Here is a 19,506-nt window from a genome sequence, read left to right as displayed (position 1 = left end):
ATTGGCTGTTAAAAATAATGCCTCAGCAATGCAGCTAGAAAGCTAGAAGAACTGTACACACTAGTGAAGACAAAGAGAAAATAGAGATTTAAGGAAAATTTAGGAGAGAAAATAAGGGGTTAAGTTCACCTTCATTGCAAGGTATCAGGGAGGGGGATGATAAAATAAGGGGTTAAGTTCACCTTCATTGCAAGGTATCAGGGAGGGGGATGATAGAAGAACAGGCTTTTAAATCTGAGGAATGATATTTAAGAAAGGTTTCAGCAGTAGGTGCCTCTTTGTGGCCTCAAGAATGGGTAATGTAGTAATCTTGAAGTAAAGAGGATAAAAATTCTGGTTACTGTGAAATTGGGGAGTTTTTAAAATTGTGTTGGATGTTTCCATGTGTCTTAGGCAGTCCTTGAAATTAAAATGTCTCAACTTATTTGAGTTTGTTGGTTGTGGTTTTTTTAATTAATAACTGCATTTAGAAAATAGTCCCACATGATATGAACACATATTGCTGAATTTTCTCCAGTGTCTCATCTATAGTAATTTTGGGTGGCATTTGACTTTAATTGAAATGTAATATTTTTTCCTCCCTTTGTATTTGATACAAACATATGTAAGTCCAAATTTAAATCCTAGCAGCATATATGGCCTGTGGAAAGAAATTAATTAACTTATTGAATTTTGGTTTTATACCAGTTTTTATTTTGGTATAAGGAACTTTGAAGCAGAGAATTATATTATTTTTAAAAATAGGCTATGTTTTACTGCTTCACGAGTATGCAGCAGACTGTCTTCTGTTATAATCTATTAGATTGCAAAAGTTAGGCTCCCTTCCACCTTCCTGTTAGGATGATTTGTGTAAATATATTGCAACTAGAAATTCTGGAGATGGATCAAGTCAAATGTGATTGCCATGCTATTAGGTTATGTTACTGATGATGGGAAAAAGCAGAAGTGTTTGTTATATTATTTATTTAGAGATATGGCAGAACAGCTTCTTTTCCTGAAAAGAAAGATGAGCAAAGACAGGGAGTTCTGTGGTTCGTAATCAAAAAATGTCCAGGTTTATTTGTAACTGTTCTAAAATGCTGAAAATCCTAAATTCTCTTAAAAGTCTAATTTTTATGTAATGTGCACTTATGTATGAAATGAAGACACATCTGCAGCGGAAGGCCGTATTTGGAATACTGTTGACCACAGTGATCCATAATAACACTACACTGAGAAACTTCAGGCAAGGCCTTAATCAAACCCATTTGTATTAAAGGACTTGAAGAATAACCCAGGAGAAGTAAGGAGGAGATTTCATTTCAGCTGTAGCAAGCAGAAGGCCAGGGCTAGCTAATCGGCATAGGTGACTAGTTTCAAGATGGGACAGGTTACCAATACTTCTTGATCCCACCAAGAGAAGATGAGAAAGAAAAAAAGTATTAAAGTTCATAAGACCCTGATGAGAAACTTTGAAATGGAGATGAGGTTGCTAAAATCGGCTCCATATGGATGGAATTGGAACTTTAATGAACTTAATGATCACTTTTCAAAAAAAAGTGTGTCAGGAGAGAACCAGCCTCCAGTGAATTGTGACCTGTGTAGCAAGAGGAGAACAGCCCAGGTCGCTGAGTGCAGCCTGCTGTTACTGCAGTATAGTGGTTATTTCCTGTCTTCCACTGATGCCACTGGGAGCTGGTGCAGCAAATGCCTGCGCTGATGGTTAAGTTCTTCATCAAACTTCCATCCAGGATGTTTTTGTGGACAGTTTGTCCCTGTCTGTTGTATCTAGACTGTCCATTAGCTTAAGCGTTAAAGGGTAAATAGCTTAATGTCTGTCTTACAGTCAGCATAATTGCCAAACCATCACTTTGCATAGGTGGAAAAAATAAGGACCTTTTCAGCTATCAAGTGACACATCATATTTCATAGAACTATTTGCATAGATTCCTCCTAAATTGTTGAAATTGTATTTATTTTCCACATTGAGGCCAAGTGCCCTAACCTCTATTCACATGCTACTGTTGCTTTACCATCAGTACCTCTGCAACTGTATTAGGTCCCAAACATATGGGGAGAGAGTATCTTTTATATCAGTTTAAATGACTGGCAGAGGGGGATATACATAACTCTTGTCTTTTGCTTTCCCCCTCACTATAATCTCAGTCCTTCTTACCCCCTAAGTGAGAGTTGTGTGATCTTTGAATAAGACTGGCAGGGTGAGAAGTGGCCACACTCTTGATAACATTGCCTGTACTTTGTGTGTGGGGAGGGTGCTACAAGCTGCCATCTCTCCTAGTGAGTTCTAGCAAGAATTATGCAATCGTGAGCAATACTAGTTAACCTCACTTCTTACAGATAAGTGTTGATAGACAAAGTTACTATGCTGGCACTTGTTAGATAAGCAAAACAATAATGGCTCTATCACCATAAAACCCCACCCTCTTCTCGGCCAAAAAGTGCTGACAGAAGAAGTTGCAGATCCCATGGAATCATTGCTGCCACCATCTCTGGTCATGTACACCATGCACTGGTGATGTACTCTGTGTACACTGATCCATAGCAGAGCAGGTTATGTGAGCACTCCTTTAATAAAGGCGAAACCACACCAGTGAGGTTAAACGCTTTGCCATCGTTAGGTGAATAACCTGGGTAATTTTGATCAAAGTGAATTAAGGAATTCTCAAAAACCCAGGTACAGCTGATGGTAAGGGTCACATAGCCACAATAAGTTCTTCCACTGTATGACTGGATCTAGTGAAGAATACCTATTGCTTCAGAAATACACAAGCTCAGTCCTAAACAGTGCTGAGCGGCCTTGATACCTTGTGAACACATAAACATGGTGATGCTGGTTTCCTGCTGCTGGCAGAGGATGGTGTCATGGCAAGGAGCTGAAGCTTTCGATGTGCATGGGAAGGAGTAGCGGTGCGGAGAGAGGGGACATTGACCAGAACAGGTTGATTATGGCATCTTTCTCAACAGACTGTACTGCTCCCTTATTGAAATGGAAGGGTTTTTACTGTGTCTAAAGTGATAAGCTCTGCATCCGTACAGATTGATCCATTGATACTTGTGGAACAGACATTAAGTCATGTAAATGTCAGATGGGTCAACCTTCCTGCTGAGTGCAGCAGTCTCAGGACAGTAAAATGGTGTCTCTATACCTACTCTGGACTCAGAGAGAACAAGGAGGACCTGCCTGGTTGTAGTCCAGTGCTTTTCAGAAACTGCAGCAAAATAGTTGGAAGGGCGAATCTCTGAGAAGTGTATGGACTATGTATCTCCCTTCTGCCACCCTTCCCAGTTGTATTGCCTCATATCGCTGCTGCTTCACAGAGTAAAGTGCTGTACTTCTTGTTGGTTGGCTAACTTCCAAGGTCCCTTAGCATTTATCATGCTTATGTTTTACACGAAGGTTATCTTCATATTTATATGCTTCCCTATCCTTTTCTGATTTGCAAAACCATAATTCTCTGAGAACTGCAGAAATTAGTTTATTGACAAAGAATTGATTATTAGTTAATGCCAATCTGGAAGTGTTAAGCGACATGAAAGAAAATGAAAAAATGTATGCAACTTCATACCTCATTTCTGCTGTGAAGGGCATTGTATGAGCCATCTGTGGATTTTTAGGTAAAATAATCACTATTTAATCATGTTAGTACTGGAGTGGATAACTCTTTTATGGGACTTTCCATTGATCAAAGATGAGAGACACCATTAAAATTGTTTTGTTTTCAGCTGAAGGCTTCTTTGCAGATATGGGAACTGAGCCTGTGATCTCACTGAGTCCATACAAAGGTCAACACTGCTGGAATTAGTCAGCACGCTTGTCAGACTAAGAGGCTGCTGGTTGGGGGTGTGAAGAATGCACTATTAGTTATACTATGGTTATGAAGTTTTTCTGGGTGGAAATAAAACACAATAAGAAGTGATGTGAGTACCATGCAGTATTGCTGCTGTTACATGTATAGCACTGTAAAAGGAAGAAAATCTTCTGCCAAGCAGAGGGACCTTCCCTAAAATATTTATTTTACTGCACATCAATGCAATTAATTATTTCCGTGGTTTGTTTTCTTGCTTTTGCTCTCTATTTTAAAATTTATGACCAAGTAACTTTTCAGTACACTTGGCTATAAGGTCAGACAGTCCATGCAGAGAAGTAATGCACTGGAAACTTGCTTATATGGAGAAGTTTCTAACTGTGACACTAGCCAGACATTTTGTTCTGTGTTTCTGGAAGGTATTTCATTCAAAAAAACACATGAATAAAAAGAGCAGATTTCAAAGGAAAAGTAGTATTTTCTTAATCTTCTTACTGAGCACACTGATGCTACATCAGTTAAATTGGTTGACAAAAGTTTGGGGAGACAGGGAGCTTCAGTAGATGCAGAACTGAGCTCTGTATTTTTTAGGTTATATAGATATCAGTTTAAGTTCCATCCACCATAGGTCATTTCCTTGCCCTGTAAGGGAGGTAAAAGGGCCCAAGAATATATCCAAAATACTTGTATGGCAGTCTAGGGAAAAAGAAGCTTTAGGATCATTTGGAATATGAACAAGTTCTGCTGAACTGCATTCAAATAGCCCTGAGCATTACTGTGGGCCACCAGCTACAGTGGCAGATTACAGCTGAAAGTTGCATTTAATATTCCAAATTGTGCTGCTTCATGGTTCAAAAAGCCAAGCAGTGATACAGACCAAAGAACAGTGAATGGGTCCAAATCTTTCAAATGCAATTAGTTTGTTTTGTAAATTTAAAGCATAAAGTTAAAACAAAAGCTTAAATAGAAATTAATAACTCTTTTTAAATATACTCTAATGGTTAATTGCTTTTAGTCTTTTGTAAAGGGGAAATAATCGGCAGTTAATTATTGTCTGTCAATTTGCAACATAACATAAGTTAGAACACATGTTGCTTTTGCCCACAAATTCATTTCTGTATAATAAAAATTATACTTTTCTGGTAGTCAGAAAATCTGAGAAATTTCCCATGTACAGTAACTGAACTGGGAATTTTATAATGGTTATATTAATTAAAAATAATAATTTCAATTATAATATACCATTTAGTACTGCAGTGCTTGGAAGCTGTCTGAATGGATGCTTCAGTTGGAATATTCAATTAGAAGCAAGCTAACAGTGTTTAAGGATTTTTGCTAAACACGCAAGGAAAACCATGAAAGTGAAACAGATTAACTGGGGCATGAATCAAGTGGTACTGAAAATGTCAAGTGAAACCCTTAGCAGCAGTAAGAAAGAGTAGTGCTGATTTATACCAGCCAAGGACCTGGCCTGCCAAGTGTCATGGCTATGACGGTCTGCTGGCAGCCCCTGGAGTCAAGGGCTGCAGTGAGATGGATGAGAATATCAGCTAGCCCATTTAAAAGCAGACCTTCTATAAATAATATCAGAAAGATCGGTTCAGATGGCAAGCCAACAAATTGCCAACTCCGTCTGGAATCCTCTTTCTAAGTACATACATAGCAAGGGAAGGATCCTGGGTAAAATGCTGTTCGTGCAGCCCTGGGCATTAAAAATCAAACTGGTAGTCTGCTCCCATGGCTCTTGCAAGAGACTTCCAGCATGATTTCTTCAAGCACAAGTGAGCCTGGGAGGAAAGTAAGATCATTTTAAATCTTCTGCATTCATACTAGGTTGCTTAAGCAGTGTGTCTGCTGCCATCCCATATCCTTTTTGGGTTTGAAAGGGAGAATAAAGGCCAAAAGAGAAAGTAAATATACATAAACATGTCTTGGGTGAACTGAAGAGGGTAACTTCCTGAGTGTCTTGTATGCAGATGTTCCACTTAAGAAGAGAAAGTGTGTTACGTTTCTTATACTTCTCTAAGTATGCAGGTTAAACACTATTGCTCATTAGTGGAAAATATGCTTGTTATCCAGCCCATATACACCTAGATATGAGATATTCTGTCTTTTAAGCTGTTAAGATAATTTAAAGTTTATTTTAGTAACACCATTGCCACAGCAAAAGGAGGGCTGGGTTCTCAGAGGAGCACTGCTTGCTTACCCTGGCATACTGTTGAATAAGGCAAAGGCCACAGTATTATGTTTTTATTGATTTTCAAAGGGTAAATTATAGGTCATTGCTGTCAGATAATATTAAAAGCTGCCCTGTATTCCCAGTGAACATCATCCAAATACTTTATTCTGTATTATGGAAAACCCATTAGTACTATTTCTTTCATTCATTATTGCATGCTCCTTTCTCAGTTTACTGAGTTTCATGTATACTCTGCACAGTGCCTCTCAACTCACTATACAGACTGTGCCACTTGTTGCTCACCAAACAGTAGAAGGAGCAAGCAGCATGATTTTCTGAAGTGTTGTAAGGCCTGCCCTGGAAAGTAGAAAGCATTGGAAAGTCTAAATATTTAGTTATAAGTTTTGCCTTTCCATTTCCTTACTTCTACAGGTTAAAGCATAATTACAGCAGTAAGATCTCATTGTAGTGGAAGAGGAAATGAAAATTCTGTTGTTCCCACAGCCTTACTGGAGTCAGGAGCCAAATCCTGTCCTCTGGCACATGTGTTACTCTAGCTACTGCTGCATTACTCTCTGAAACCGTTCTTAGTTCATACTTCTGTTTTCATTTGTGCTGGACTGCTTTGGAGTTACGATTCAAAACCTCTGCCAGGAGAAATCCAGAGAAGTAACTGTTCCATGAATTCAGGATTTGGCTCAATGTACTTCTCAGCTTTGCTATTTACAAATGCAGCCCAATTCTGCAGACTGCTCCAGGTGCCCTGGACTCTGGTGTACTGCATGATGGGGTGTCTGGGGATGCACCTGGACACTGGGACTGCCTTGCCCATACCATCACCCTGGCATAGTTCTGGCCCTGGCAAAAATGTAAATGCTGCAGAAACTCCTGGGCACTGGTTAAAAGTTAGCACCAACACAAATGCTTTCCCAGCAGGCAGTTTGGATGCAGCCATGGCATTTCAGAGGCTAGCAGAGCTGGATAGGACCTGAATTGCTCTGTGCCAATTGGCCTTAGAGCCAAAGAGCAAGTACTGGCATTGTAAAAGTCACCTATGTAAGCACAGGCAGGTGCCTCTGAATGAAACACCAGGTTTCAGAGGTGCTTTTCATGTTACTGTGAGGACAGATGTTTTGTCTAATGTCAACGTAGAACCCAAACTGAGTTTTCCTTCTCTGCTCAAAAATTATACGTGAGCAAACCCGTATTACAGCCAAATAAGAAGTGTGACATGCTAAATATGAAATACCATCCTTTTGTTACTATGTATGAACAGCTACTCCTGCAATTTAGAAATTAATTTGACCTATTGTATTGCTATATGACAAGTCATACTGCAACCTAATCCCTCTGAGTTTAGAGTGGAACCACTCTCGTTGTAGAAATTGTAGTATATGGAAAAAACCCATCTATTACAAAAATAGAATAGTCACACTTGGGAGTAGGAAAGTGTTATACAACAAAACGTGGTAGTTTTGTTTCAAATGTGCTTTTTTTCCCTTTATACTGTCTGATTTGTGATGCTAAATGCTAGCTAATTGAGTGTTTTGTTTACTAATGGAAAGTGGTCTTCCTGGATCAGGCAGGCATGTTTTAATCTTGATTCCAGAAGCCATTAAAATATTAAATTTTTTTAAAAAATTATAAAATGGGTCTGCACAGCCTTCATTAAAGATACTGTATAATTAAGAAAGAGAAGATGAGTTCTTTGGTTCACTAAAGGTCTTTAGAAACTAAAATCTGAACTAATAATCATAGTCTCAAATTTTGACATTTCTATACTGACCTGGAATAGTCAGGAAGCTGTATTCAGTCCTCTTTGAAAAAGGGGTGAAAACATCTATGCAAAAACTTCCCCTCTGGGAAGGAAAAAAAGCCAACAAAATCTGTATCTTTTACCCCTTCAGCAGGATCATGTGCAACCAGACCTACGATCATTTAGCAGGAATGGCACACGTACAGTGCTGGCTACACCTGCACTGGGAAGATCAGTGTAACTTTTGTCCTGGAAGTTCAAGAGGCATAATCATGGAGCAGAGGAGGAAGGTGCTTCAAGAAAGTGTTGCATTTCCAAAAAAACGTAGTGCTCCAAATGTAAAGTAGGAGCCCAGGCTGCACTTCCAGAAAATTTCTGGGGAGCTGTGGAGCTACATCTTGGGGAGTTCTGAGATTGCGACCTATCTAGTTTTGAAAAAAAAGATACAAAGCGAGAAGGCAGGAGGAGGAACTGGTTAACATGATTAAGCAACTGTTAGGATAGCATGGGACTACTTCTATTGCATCATGTAAAATAAGAACAAGAGAGAACATTTTGTATATATTTCAGGGAAAGCTTCCTGTCAAGTGGCAGATGCTGGGCTGCAGAGTCTACATTTTGCAATGTTGTGACCAAGATTTTCAGATTAAGGCAGACAAACAAAGAAAGCAAGACAAACAACAGGTCCTTGGTCCAGTGAAGGGTTGTCCTTTAGATGACACTGGTCTGTTATTATTTGTGAAATTATTATAGATGAAGTGGAAAACAAGATAACTTGAAAAGCATCGTAGTAAGGCTACTGGCACCTTGTTCAGCAGCTGGTTAATGACAGTTTAATAATGTTTCATACCAAGTCATTTTACCATTCCTAAAATTTGAGAGATTCTGTTTCCATAAGCCTAAAGTGGAAAACTGATGGAAGAGATTAGGATTTGGAGGGGTTTGGGGTATAAGGTTGTATATGCTATGGAAGTTAGCATAGTATCCCTGCCCATGGCAGAAGGGCTGGAACTAGATGATCTTTAAGGTCTCTTCCAACCATAACCATTCTATAAATCTACAGAGAAAGAGGTTGGAAATTATCCTATCTTACAAGGAAAATGGACTGGATGCCACAAAGATTGTTTAGAATTTAGAGACCTTAAATTGATAAACATTTGGCTACAGAGTGTCTTCAAGCCTTGAGTAGCTAGAAATACACCATACCACTGATGAATTTGGCACTACCAAACTTTTACAATAGTCAGTGCTTTTAGGCTCATAATTCTGATGTTGGCATACAGCTGAACTTCTGTCAGGCTGTTGACCCTGCCTGTTACTCTCATGAACCTTGGGTATTGCTGTCCTAAATTGGTGTAGAGAAAATTCCCTCCTTATTAGGTATTTCCTCTGAATCCCAATGCTGATGGCTTAATCCCTTTGAATATCTGCCAGTCTCAGGTGAACTTGATCTGGGCATTTGCTAAGTTTCGTGAGTTTAAATCCTCAGGCATTCACTCACTAGAGAGCTTGTATCCTTTTGCTAAGAGAATTGTCTTATGCCATGGTCTATTATTGTGTTATTCTGTTTCACATCCTAGCAATAATTTTTTAAATGACACTTTATTCAATTTTTCACTTTAGTACAAAGCACAAGGATTGAACAAAAACATATTAAGTATCAGCCATGTTTTCTGCAGCACTTGCTGTGACTGAGGACAATCATTCAAAAATGAACATTTTTTGCTGTCTTAAAAATCCATTACCATCCAGTATAACCTAATGCAATCGAAAAGGTTTTCCTTTCTTATCTCTTCTCTCAGCTCACCTTTTACTTTTCACATATGCCTCATTATTACAATGTGAGACATTTTTCCAGCATGAAGACTTTATTCTTGTAGTTCTATAAAATATAACCTATGACTATGTGAGTTCTGAGGTGCAGTTATGCTGCAAGTTCAAACCTATGTGAGATGTTCATACCAAAAGAGGTGACTCTGACCTTCTTCCATTAGGTTCAGGATCTAATTAAGTATGGTTAGAGAGATGTTAAAAGCACCTTAAAAGTGACATTTTTCTGTTAAAAATATGCAGTATTTAAATTAAAATTATTACAGTATTTTATGGACACTGTTGGACATCCTCTTGAAGTGCAGTTATACTTAATCTTTTTTTTGACAAGATTTTATTTTCCTTTTGCAGATCAAGGAGTATGCAGCTGTCTTTCACTCATGTTAGTGTAACTGAAATAATTAAATGAAAACGCATGTTGATTAAAAGTTGACTTTTCTTTCCGTACTTTACAAATACATTCAAAATTACTTTCCCAAAGGAAAGACATGTACTATGTGAGAGACTGTCTGATAGCATGAGTTTGCATGGAGTTGTCTTCTGAGCTCAGAAGGAGCAACAATGCAGGATCAGCTTGTTAAGATTCACTTATTAACACTTGTTTTTAACAATCTGTCTTAGTCCAAAAAAGGTTGCTTTTTTTAGTGTAATTGACAGGAGCGTGAAGAAGTCTCAGCCAAAATAGCTGTATAGTTACAAATGAATCCTAAAGATTTAAAAGTGAAGATCACAGAGATGGGATAGGAAACGGTAACAGGAGGTGAATGTTTATTAAAAGACTTCCCTTGTCATGCTTACGAGTAAACGTTTGATTTTCATGGTTGACTGGTCCATAAGCAGGAACTTTGAGGTTTTGGCAAAAGATTTGGACTATGACAATTAAAATCTTTGTATATCCTATTTTGGTTAGCTGCAACATTTTTTGGGCCTACACCTCTCTCAGCTTGGTGACCTAGCAGGGTGATTTTTTTTCCTTCAAGACCATCGGGCTCTGTCTGTGGTCAGTAGTGACCAAGGCTGATGGGAAAGCAACTCGCACAGTCTCCCCTAGTGTGTTACATTCTCAGTATTACTTCTGCAGGACTGTTGAAGGTGAGGGGCTGCCGAGTCTGTCCTGTTCCAGAATACAGCTTTTCCCTGGGAAACTGAGAAACCTAGTCTCTCTCTCAGGCTCTGAAAACAGCAGAAGGCTTGCCTCTTGGCTGCATCCTGGAGGGAGGAGGAGCTCTTCTGCTCTCCTTGATAACACTGCTGACCCAAGCGGCCCTATTCCCTGTTCCCTTGAGCTAGTAGCACCAGGCAGCACTGTGAATGGGGGAGAGGGATGAATAATGTTGCCTTGATGTTTCCTATCAAGACCTGCCTCGATCTTTTGGTTCTCCCATTGTCACCTTGCACAGTAGGTGTTACTGTGGTTATGTAAAACTGCTTTTGTAACTTGGGCTGGTTTTTCTACCTGAATATTGGTGAGAAAAATGAGTGAAACTCACAGCTTCTTAAGCCACCTTCTTTCCTTCAGCCTCTATGTTATCTTTGCTGCGTGTTACACTAGACTTCTTATAAATTCATTAAGTTTAAGCATTAAAATACAGTAAAGGAATGAGGACATTTCTCTGTCTGCAGGTGCCTTTAAATAGGAAAATAAAACCAAGCTATTTAACAGAACTCCCTGTATGCCAGGACTAGAGTCTTACATTACCTTTTTTATTTTGTTTATTCCGAAGGCTCATGCCTGTGGCATCACATCCTCCAGTGCTTGCAGAAGGAAGAATAGGTTTAGTAGATCACATCCCATTTCTACCATTAGAGTTGGTCAGACATTTTCGATCACTGATCTTCAGAGGGTTTTGTGTGAAACAAAACAAACTTTTGCCATGTTTGCCAAGTCTCCAGCTTGAAGGGAGCTACAGGTATTCCCTACTGTCGTCACTGAATCTGGCAAGAGCATCGTTGTCCCTGAATAGCTGCAACACCCTTAATTTCCTCTTTACTAGAAATTCCTAATTTTATCATGTTTATTGCATGGTGGGCCAAATTAAATAAAAACTCTTTCCAGCAAACTAGAAACCCATGTGTTCAGCATGAAGGACAGATTGGTGTTGCCTGAATTGCCTTGTTAGACAATCCTGTATTTTCAATATAGGTAAACCTAAGGAAGTTTGTTAAATTTCCCACATCAGGTGGTAGCATCCAGCAACAGATATATCATAACCATCATGTCATAATGAGATTATAATTTCACACTTCCTCTCTGTTCCTTATTTGTGTCAATTCCTTAAGTGGCCACTTTAGACATATTTCATGCAAGTCCTTCTTAATTAACAAGGAAATGTTCAGAGTTGTGACTTTCCTGTCTGTGCTTATTGTGTTGATTAGATACGGGCACATGCTCATGTTTGTGTTCATTACTTTAAAACCATGATCTTGAATCATGTCCAACAATGCTGGCTCATCTGCAGCCTGTTGCAAGGATGGGAAGCGAGTGGTCTGGTGCCTGATTATAGCTTGTTATTCAGTTTATTATGGATTGTGGACTCTCTGTCTTTGCAGGATGAAGGTGGATGGTATTTTTCTAATGCTGTAGTTCTGTTAATATATATGGCCTACCAAATTTTTCTGAAAGTCCTCAGTAAAGAAAGTGTTCGACACATTGGTCTGATGCATAGGACGTTGCAGTTCAGTATGCAGGCATGGGAACTTCATCCAGTTCCCACAGAAGTCAATGAGGTTTAATTTAATTTTGAATCAGTGTCACAAAAACTAGATGTTTCCACAGGCTGCAGCTGGGCACAAAAGCCTTGCAGTAGTCTGCATCTGCCTGGGCATTATGAGTATAAATGATGTCTTCAGTCTTAGACTTTCCTTCTAACACAGAGATAGAGAACCGTGATAAAGGCATAACCATTGAGATTGCAAAGTGTATGAATTTACATGCTGAAATCTGTCTGACATTTGTTTCATTATCCTTCCTTTGTTTTCTCGAACCCTACCATGTGCAGAAATAATTGCAAGTCTTCTGCTGAAGATTTCTTACTACATCAGTAGTTAGCATAGTTTTTGCCTTCCTTCCAGTCCTGTTGTACTGCACACACAGTTTTGCTTCTGTACAGGGGGGTTAATAGTCAATTATAGTGAGGGATTATTATGAGTTGCAGCCACTGAAGAGTCACTATAGAAAGGGAATCTTGAGGTGAAAGCTTTGTCTATATGCAACAGCAACTTGGCTCACCTTGGTGTTGTTATGAGGTACTGCGTAAGTAGAAAGATGAAGTTTTCCAGCATTCAGAAAGAATTTCTTAATGTTTAGTTTTTGGAAAATTACCTGAGTCCCATGTGGGATTTTTTGTTTCTAGAGTTTGTAAAAACTGTGTTAGAAAACTAATAAACTAAAAGGTAGATGGAGCCGTGTCTGTTTCCACAGCCCTCCCCGAGGTGCAGACCAGAACCTCTGCTGCCAGAGTATAGATTTCCCTACTAGTCTTGGTCACCTATTCAAAATACCAAGGGTCTCCTTTATAATTTTCCCCATGTTGTCATTATTTTGTTGTCAAGAAAGGTTGTCGGAAGGAAAAACAAAACCCAGGGTGTTGAGGCCATGAGGAAAGGATTGCAGAACATTGTCTTGGAGTGTAGCTGGTAAAAGGTTGTAAAACTGTCTTTTCCTATGAATGGGATTCACTGTAGCTTCTTTCAATTAAATCTGTCACAAAAAAACTGGGCTAGTCATATAAACAGTAGAGGAATTCAAGTAACAGTCCTACCTCTCTCCAAATTTGAGATATCTACATACACTCTAAGCTGTGTCAGGGCCATGAAAATGCTGTACCGGGACCATGATACCTGATTTGTTCCAATTCAGTGTTTCAAAATTCAGATCACGGTCTTGTAAAGTGGAAGGGGGTGTACACTTGGAAACTAAACCTAGTCCAGTAGAGAGATATAGCAGTGAATTTGAATCCAAACTTGGATTTCAATGCAGGCATCTGGTTCATGTCCATAACTGCTAGCATCTGGCTGTAGGATCATAAAGCACCTTTTGAATAATTCTGTGCAGTTGATAGTTCCCTTTGTAAAAAAAGGTGGTCATTTCAGGACAAGGGGTATGCTTCAGTTTCAGTAATAAAAAACACTGCTAAGCATGGATGCACTGAGGTACACTCACAGGGTATGAATTTGTTTCTGTATTTTGAAAATTTCAGAAGAGAATTCTGGGATAAAATGAAAGGGTTTTTTCATTTTTATTCTGAGCCACATGCATGAGAAGACAGGGGAAGTTTTTTATTCATAGGCACAGAATTAAGTATCACAGTATTGATGCAAGTACAATCCTGTGGTATACCTGTTCCCTTTTCAGAACAGAGTTTACAAACAGAGCAAGTCTGAATTTTGAAACCTTTTTTTTGAATCTGAAACATTCATATCTACAGTGATTTTCACTGATATTCTGATAAATCCAATAATGTAAGACAGTCCACACAAAGAAGCATTTGCGAGCTGCAAAGGAATTGTATTCATCTAAGAAGCAGGCGAACAGCAGATGCATCATGGAGGGAGAGATATAAAAGGACATATATGTGTGTTAAATATAGATGATCAATACTCAGTTTTATTACATGACCTGTTTGTTTTTATCAACAGTCATGAGTAGGAATGGTACAACAGTATACAGCTACTTTGCCAGTGAACCACAGCACTGCAGACATTCCCACAACTGCTATTTAAGGATTATGAGAATATAAACAGAGCATCAGGGAATCATATAGCCCCATGTGGCAGTCCACCAAGGTGGCCAGATGGATAAATCCAAGGACAATCTTCATGCAGGGATGTGCATGCATTTGCATGTCAGTCAGATTTTGTGTATGTCTTTCCAGTGGGAGTGCAGAGCTCACTTAGGAGGTGCTACAGACTTGAGCCTCGACTGTTGATGAGCCATGAATATCTCAAAATATTAAAAGTAAATGAACAAAAAAATGCAAAATCATTCTTCTGTAGCTATATAAATTCTACTTTTAAAAGGCTCATTTTAAGTAATCTTTTTCGATGCTTAAGAAATTACTTACAAGTGTGCTATCTATTTTGAAATTATAAATGCAACAGTAGATATATGTATTTTATACATATATATGTAAATGAGAACTGTTTTGCAGAAAGTATTTATGAGAGAAGAGCTCTGTCCTTTTTAAGACTGTAAGAATAATACATGATGTACTACAAGTAAAATTACATTCTGAGTAAATACAGTCACTACTGTTTTGTGGTATCTGGAGGCCTCTGTGACTGATTAGTCATATTCTGCATATTAAATACTAGAGGGTCAAATATAAGAGTGGCTGAGCACCATATTTCCCATTGATTTTGTTCTGAGTTGCGTGAACTGATCATTAGTACTGTGTGAGTAACGATTTCTGTGACCCATGAGCAATTCTGAAAAATGAGAAACTCTGCAGCTGAAAACCACAATGTTATTTTTTTTTCTAGTGAATAAGTAGACTGGGACTTCCAACACATTTTTCGAGCATCTTTGCTAAAAGCAAAGGAAATTAGGAATCAAAGGGCTGCATTCAAAGGGGCTTGTGGGATCAGTTCAGAAAACCTGTGAGGAGATGCTGCTCATATATATCTTGGATGTTCTGAGAGATAAGAGTCTGAATTAAGTCCCTTGTAAGTTAAAGGATAGACTTAAACACAGGATTTAGAAGTAGTGACATGGTAAGCAGTGAGTCAGAGAACATGGAGCATGTAACTGTATGGTTTTGGGAATAGTATCTCTACCTCTGTTGGACTTCCATATTAGCCTAAAATGTTTCTTCTTGGAAATTCTAAAACGGTTTTTAATGTTTTCTCATATATTTTTTAATTTGGTTTTAGCCAAAACTATCCACATAGATACCCTTTCAATATTTTTAGAGCATTTTTTCCAAACTTTTTCTGAAATGTAATGAAATGCTTTACCAAGGTAAAGTCTTAATTCTTCAACTGGAGAGTGCGGTTCTTCCTTCCCCACAGTAACAGTGCTGTGGAGTCCCAGAACTGGAAAAGTTTGGTATGTCTTGCTGTTCCAGAGTGGGATGCTCATGTTATAAAGCTCAACTAGTAAAGGTGCTGCCTCTGAATATGAAGAGTTTTGTTTACTTCTCCCTCGTTGAATCCCCATATGAATTATGTTTTATCAGTGAAATCACTCCCAGATTTTGCAATCCATTAGAAAGACTAATAAAAGTATTTTATAACTATAATCTATATGTGCAGGCAAACTTGAATAAATTTCCATAAATGAAAAAGGGCAGATTTAGGTAATTGAACAGTACAAAGCTTTGTGTTGAGAGTATGCAATAATATCTCTTTCACCAGATGAGTAGGACTAAGCAGCCTCTTATTACTGGTTGCAGAATGTGAACTCCAGAAGAGGACATTAAAAGTATGACCTTAAATATAAATGGAGGAAAACAGTTATTTACCTAGTGCAGGAGACTGTGAAGTGGCAAATGGCATGGCCAGTGGAAACTGGGCAATAAAATTTATTTTTCATGGAATGCATTCTTCATGAAGGAGGATTCTGTAGTAGGCTATATAGTTTATTAGGAAAATGTTTCATGGAAAAGTACCATTTCAAATTAGATGTCACGATGTATGCAAATCCTCACTATGTATGTAGTTGTTTTGTTGTAAATGTTTATTCATACAAAGTCTTAGCAAAGCAGGGAAATGCCAGCTTCTTGCTTTTGTCAGCAGATATCTAAGAATAGACTGCTGGAACTTGCAATCCTCAGATATCAGAGCTTTAAGTTAGAAAACAGAAGAGTGGCAGGGAGGGAATATATGGTTTTTCCAAGTTTTATGCTTTGTTTGCAAAAATATTTCTAACCTGTGCTTAGATTAATTTAGTAATGTTTTCCATGAGAAACTCCTGAATTACAAGCAGTGAGTAAATAGATAGATGTTGGATTTGTTAAGCAAAATCACAAAATGGAGGCACCTAAATGCTACTAAAGTGTAAATCTATTTTGTGCCATGTTCTTCATCTTTACCCATATGTCACAGATGATCACTGGCCAGCAGAAATTAAATTTGCACACTTTTCTGAGTGAGTGTTCGTAGTGTTAAGCTGCTGGCTTTAAATGGAGTGTTATAGTACAGATAAGCAGTGAAATCTTTTTGATCTGATATACTCCATACATCTTTATGGAACACTTTTGTTTCTGAGCTTGAGGGAGGGGAAATTACTTTTTACAATCAGGAAGAGGCAGCTAATAACTTAAAATCCAGCTCAGACAGAGGCTCCTGATACAATCGCAGCTGCTCTCTTTCCATGGCAATGAATTCCTTCTCTTGTCTGTTGTGACGCATAGGTGAAAAACATGCAGCAGAGCCAGATGATGCAGAGTTGGTGAGCCTCAGCAAAAGGCTGGTGGAGAACGCGGTGCTGAAGGCTGTACAGCAATATTTAGAAGAAACGCAAAACAAAACCAGAGAGACTGATGGAAGCCCCATGAAAACTGAAGATGCGGCAAGTGGCAGTAAGAATGAGAGCGACAAGGATAACAGCAAGTGAGCACTGTGCAAAATGCCCGGGAGCAAATATCCCACCAAGAATAACTACAAAAACATGTCCCAGCTCCCTGCTGAAATTTGCTAAGTGGTGCTGGGTGACAGGAACTCTACTTTGTGAGTCTCTTATCAAAAGTTTGTTCTGAATTGAAGGACACTCTCTACTGGTTTAATAAGTGCTTGCACTGCTGAAAATCTGTTGAATGCTGGGAGGGATGGACAATGAAAAAAAGACAAGAATGGTGAAGCAGGCAGCTCCAGTCTTCGCTTCCCCTTGATACCAAGAATCCCGTCCTTGCTTTTGAAGAGAAACTGAACCTTTTATGTTTGTCTTTTGGATTGTCATGAATGACTGTGGAAAAGGCCTTGTCATAAGTGGAAGCGATGCCCTCCGCCTGAGGGTTTGGCACTGCCACAGGGCTGCTTGCTCTATGTGAGAGCACGTGCTGTTTCCTTGTCAACAACAGTCAATCCCAAGCTAAAAATTGCCACTACAGATATTCATTGCAGATACTATTACACAGTATGTAATATGACAGGAATTTCTCCTAAATGTGACACTGTACTGTTCTTTACTTTTTGGTAGCATTTGTTGATGTAAATTATATTTTTTGATGAAGTATCTTTTTATAAAAATTCAATATGGTCAAAAACTGAGCACTTAGTACTGTCCAAACCAGATTCGATCTCTTTCCATACATTAATGGTTCTAAATGAATTAGTTGTTTTAAAATGTATTATATTGTTCCTTTCCTCTAGGAAAGAGCCATGAAGCAGACTTAGCAAAGGAAGCTTTACGCAGAGAAACGCAGGCCCTGTTACCCAGACTGAATCAGATAAAGGCGCTGTTATCCAGTCCTGAGATCCGCACAAAAATTAGCAAAGAACTGTTTGAAGACAGGCACTACTCTAACAGTAAATGGGAAAGTTGTGTTGACTCTGAATCTCCAAATGCATGACTGTAAAATCTCATCAGGGTTTTCAAAGAAAAAAATATTTCTACAAGAAATTTTAAAGGTTGGTTTATTGTTTCTTTTAACTGAAAATATGGATGGATGTAAATGGCTCATGAGGAATCATACTGAAATACTTGCACAGAAGGATTATCTTTCATAACAATGAAGTATAGCCATTTCTCAGCACTGCTCTGAAACATGTTTGACTGTGCAGGTATATGTCATGACTCCAAAGTGGAAAAATACTGGTTTCAAATAAATCTGAGCAAACACTGTGCCCTTCCTTTATCACTGTAAATAACTCATTTTTTTCTCATATATTTGTTCCCTAACATTGATATACAAATACTAAGAAATGGATGTTTTTAAATACTTCAGAAATGTACATTTGAAAAAAAAACCCCTCTTTTAATTATCTGCCTTTTGGATTTGTACTGGCATTTTGGGTTAGCATTGTCTATTTTTTATTGTTTTTTTAAACAGCACTTGAATACTTGTATAGATGCTGACTTTTTCTGCTGATGTTTACACTAATGCAAGAATGTTTTAAATTTCAGTATGAAATTCAGGCTCCACTGATCTCAATGGCATACTCTCATTGGCTTTAATGGAGTCAGGATGCTGCAATTAAGATTTCTTGTGCAAATAATAATATTCCTTGGGATAATATTTGCCTTTTTACTTTTGTAGAATAGTATTTTTGTCTTTTGTTTTTGATATATCCTCCATCTCTGCCTTCTGCTGCCTGAGATGGGATGTCAGTTTGCTCTCGTTCCCTCCACACACCTGCAAGCTTCACTGAAGATTTGGATGATGTACAATAATGCAAGAGTAGGTCCAATATTTGCATTTTTTCTAAACATTGTCATAAAAGCTGTATAATATGTTGTGATTGGTATAAGAATTGTGCTGTTAGAACAGCTATGTGCATGTTCTTCATTGGTCTCAAGCACTGTTCATTTATCTCATGTCAGAGATTTTTTTTTATCTCATTTGATATATAGCAGTATATTCTGAGGCGCATTTCATACATACCATGTTCACAATAAAATATTTTTCCTTTGCACCGTGTGTACATTTTCACCTGTCTCCGAATAGACTTAAATAAAATTAAGGTCTTGCAAGTAACGAGGTTGAGAGAAACTGTGCTCCTATGAATCACATCATCAAACTGCAGATGTTGTGCCAACCTACTGATCCAGAGTTTGGGTGCTAGAATCATGCAGAAGCTAGACCCAAGTCATTATTGTTTTCAAGACCAAACTTTGAAACTCTAGCAATTAGTTTGTATTTTGGGAAGCATGGGTTTAGAAGTAAATACTGAGTACAACTTCCCAGAGGTCCACTCTTCAACATCAAATTTGTATTTAAGGAGTAGTCTCAAAACACTCTATAATGATTAAAAAAAAAAATCTGAATCTGAAATCA

At 38.3% G+C, this 19,506-nt stretch overlaps 1 protein-coding gene across 2 annotated transcripts in view; it reads left to right on the top strand.

Moving 5' to 3' along the window:
- Positions 1-19,144, top strand: part of AKAP7 (A-kinase anchoring protein 7) — an 82,941-nt gene extending 63,797 nt beyond the window's left edge. The window contains exon 8 of one of the 2 annotated variants that reach the window (XM_032682482.1): positions 16,924-19,144. In XM_032682482.1, the coding sequence (XP_032538373.1) occupies positions 16,924-17,126 (203 nt within the window). In that variant the 3' untranslated portion in view covers positions 17,127-19,144. The remainder of the gene's footprint in view (positions 1-16,923) is intronic. The other variant, XM_032682480.1, reaches the window with a different exon arrangement.
- Positions 19,145-19,506: the final 362 nt, after the last annotated feature.

Source organism: Chiroxiphia lanceolata, chromosome 3 (assembly GCF_009829145.1).
Source record: "Chiroxiphia lanceolata isolate bChiLan1 chromosome 3, bChiLan1.pri, whole genome shotgun sequence".
Classification (NCBI taxonomy): Eukaryota; Metazoa; Chordata; class Aves; order Passeriformes; family Pipridae; genus Chiroxiphia; species Chiroxiphia lanceolata.
Note: the sequence above shows the minus strand (reverse complement) of the source record. Positions and strands in the feature narration are given on the sequence as shown.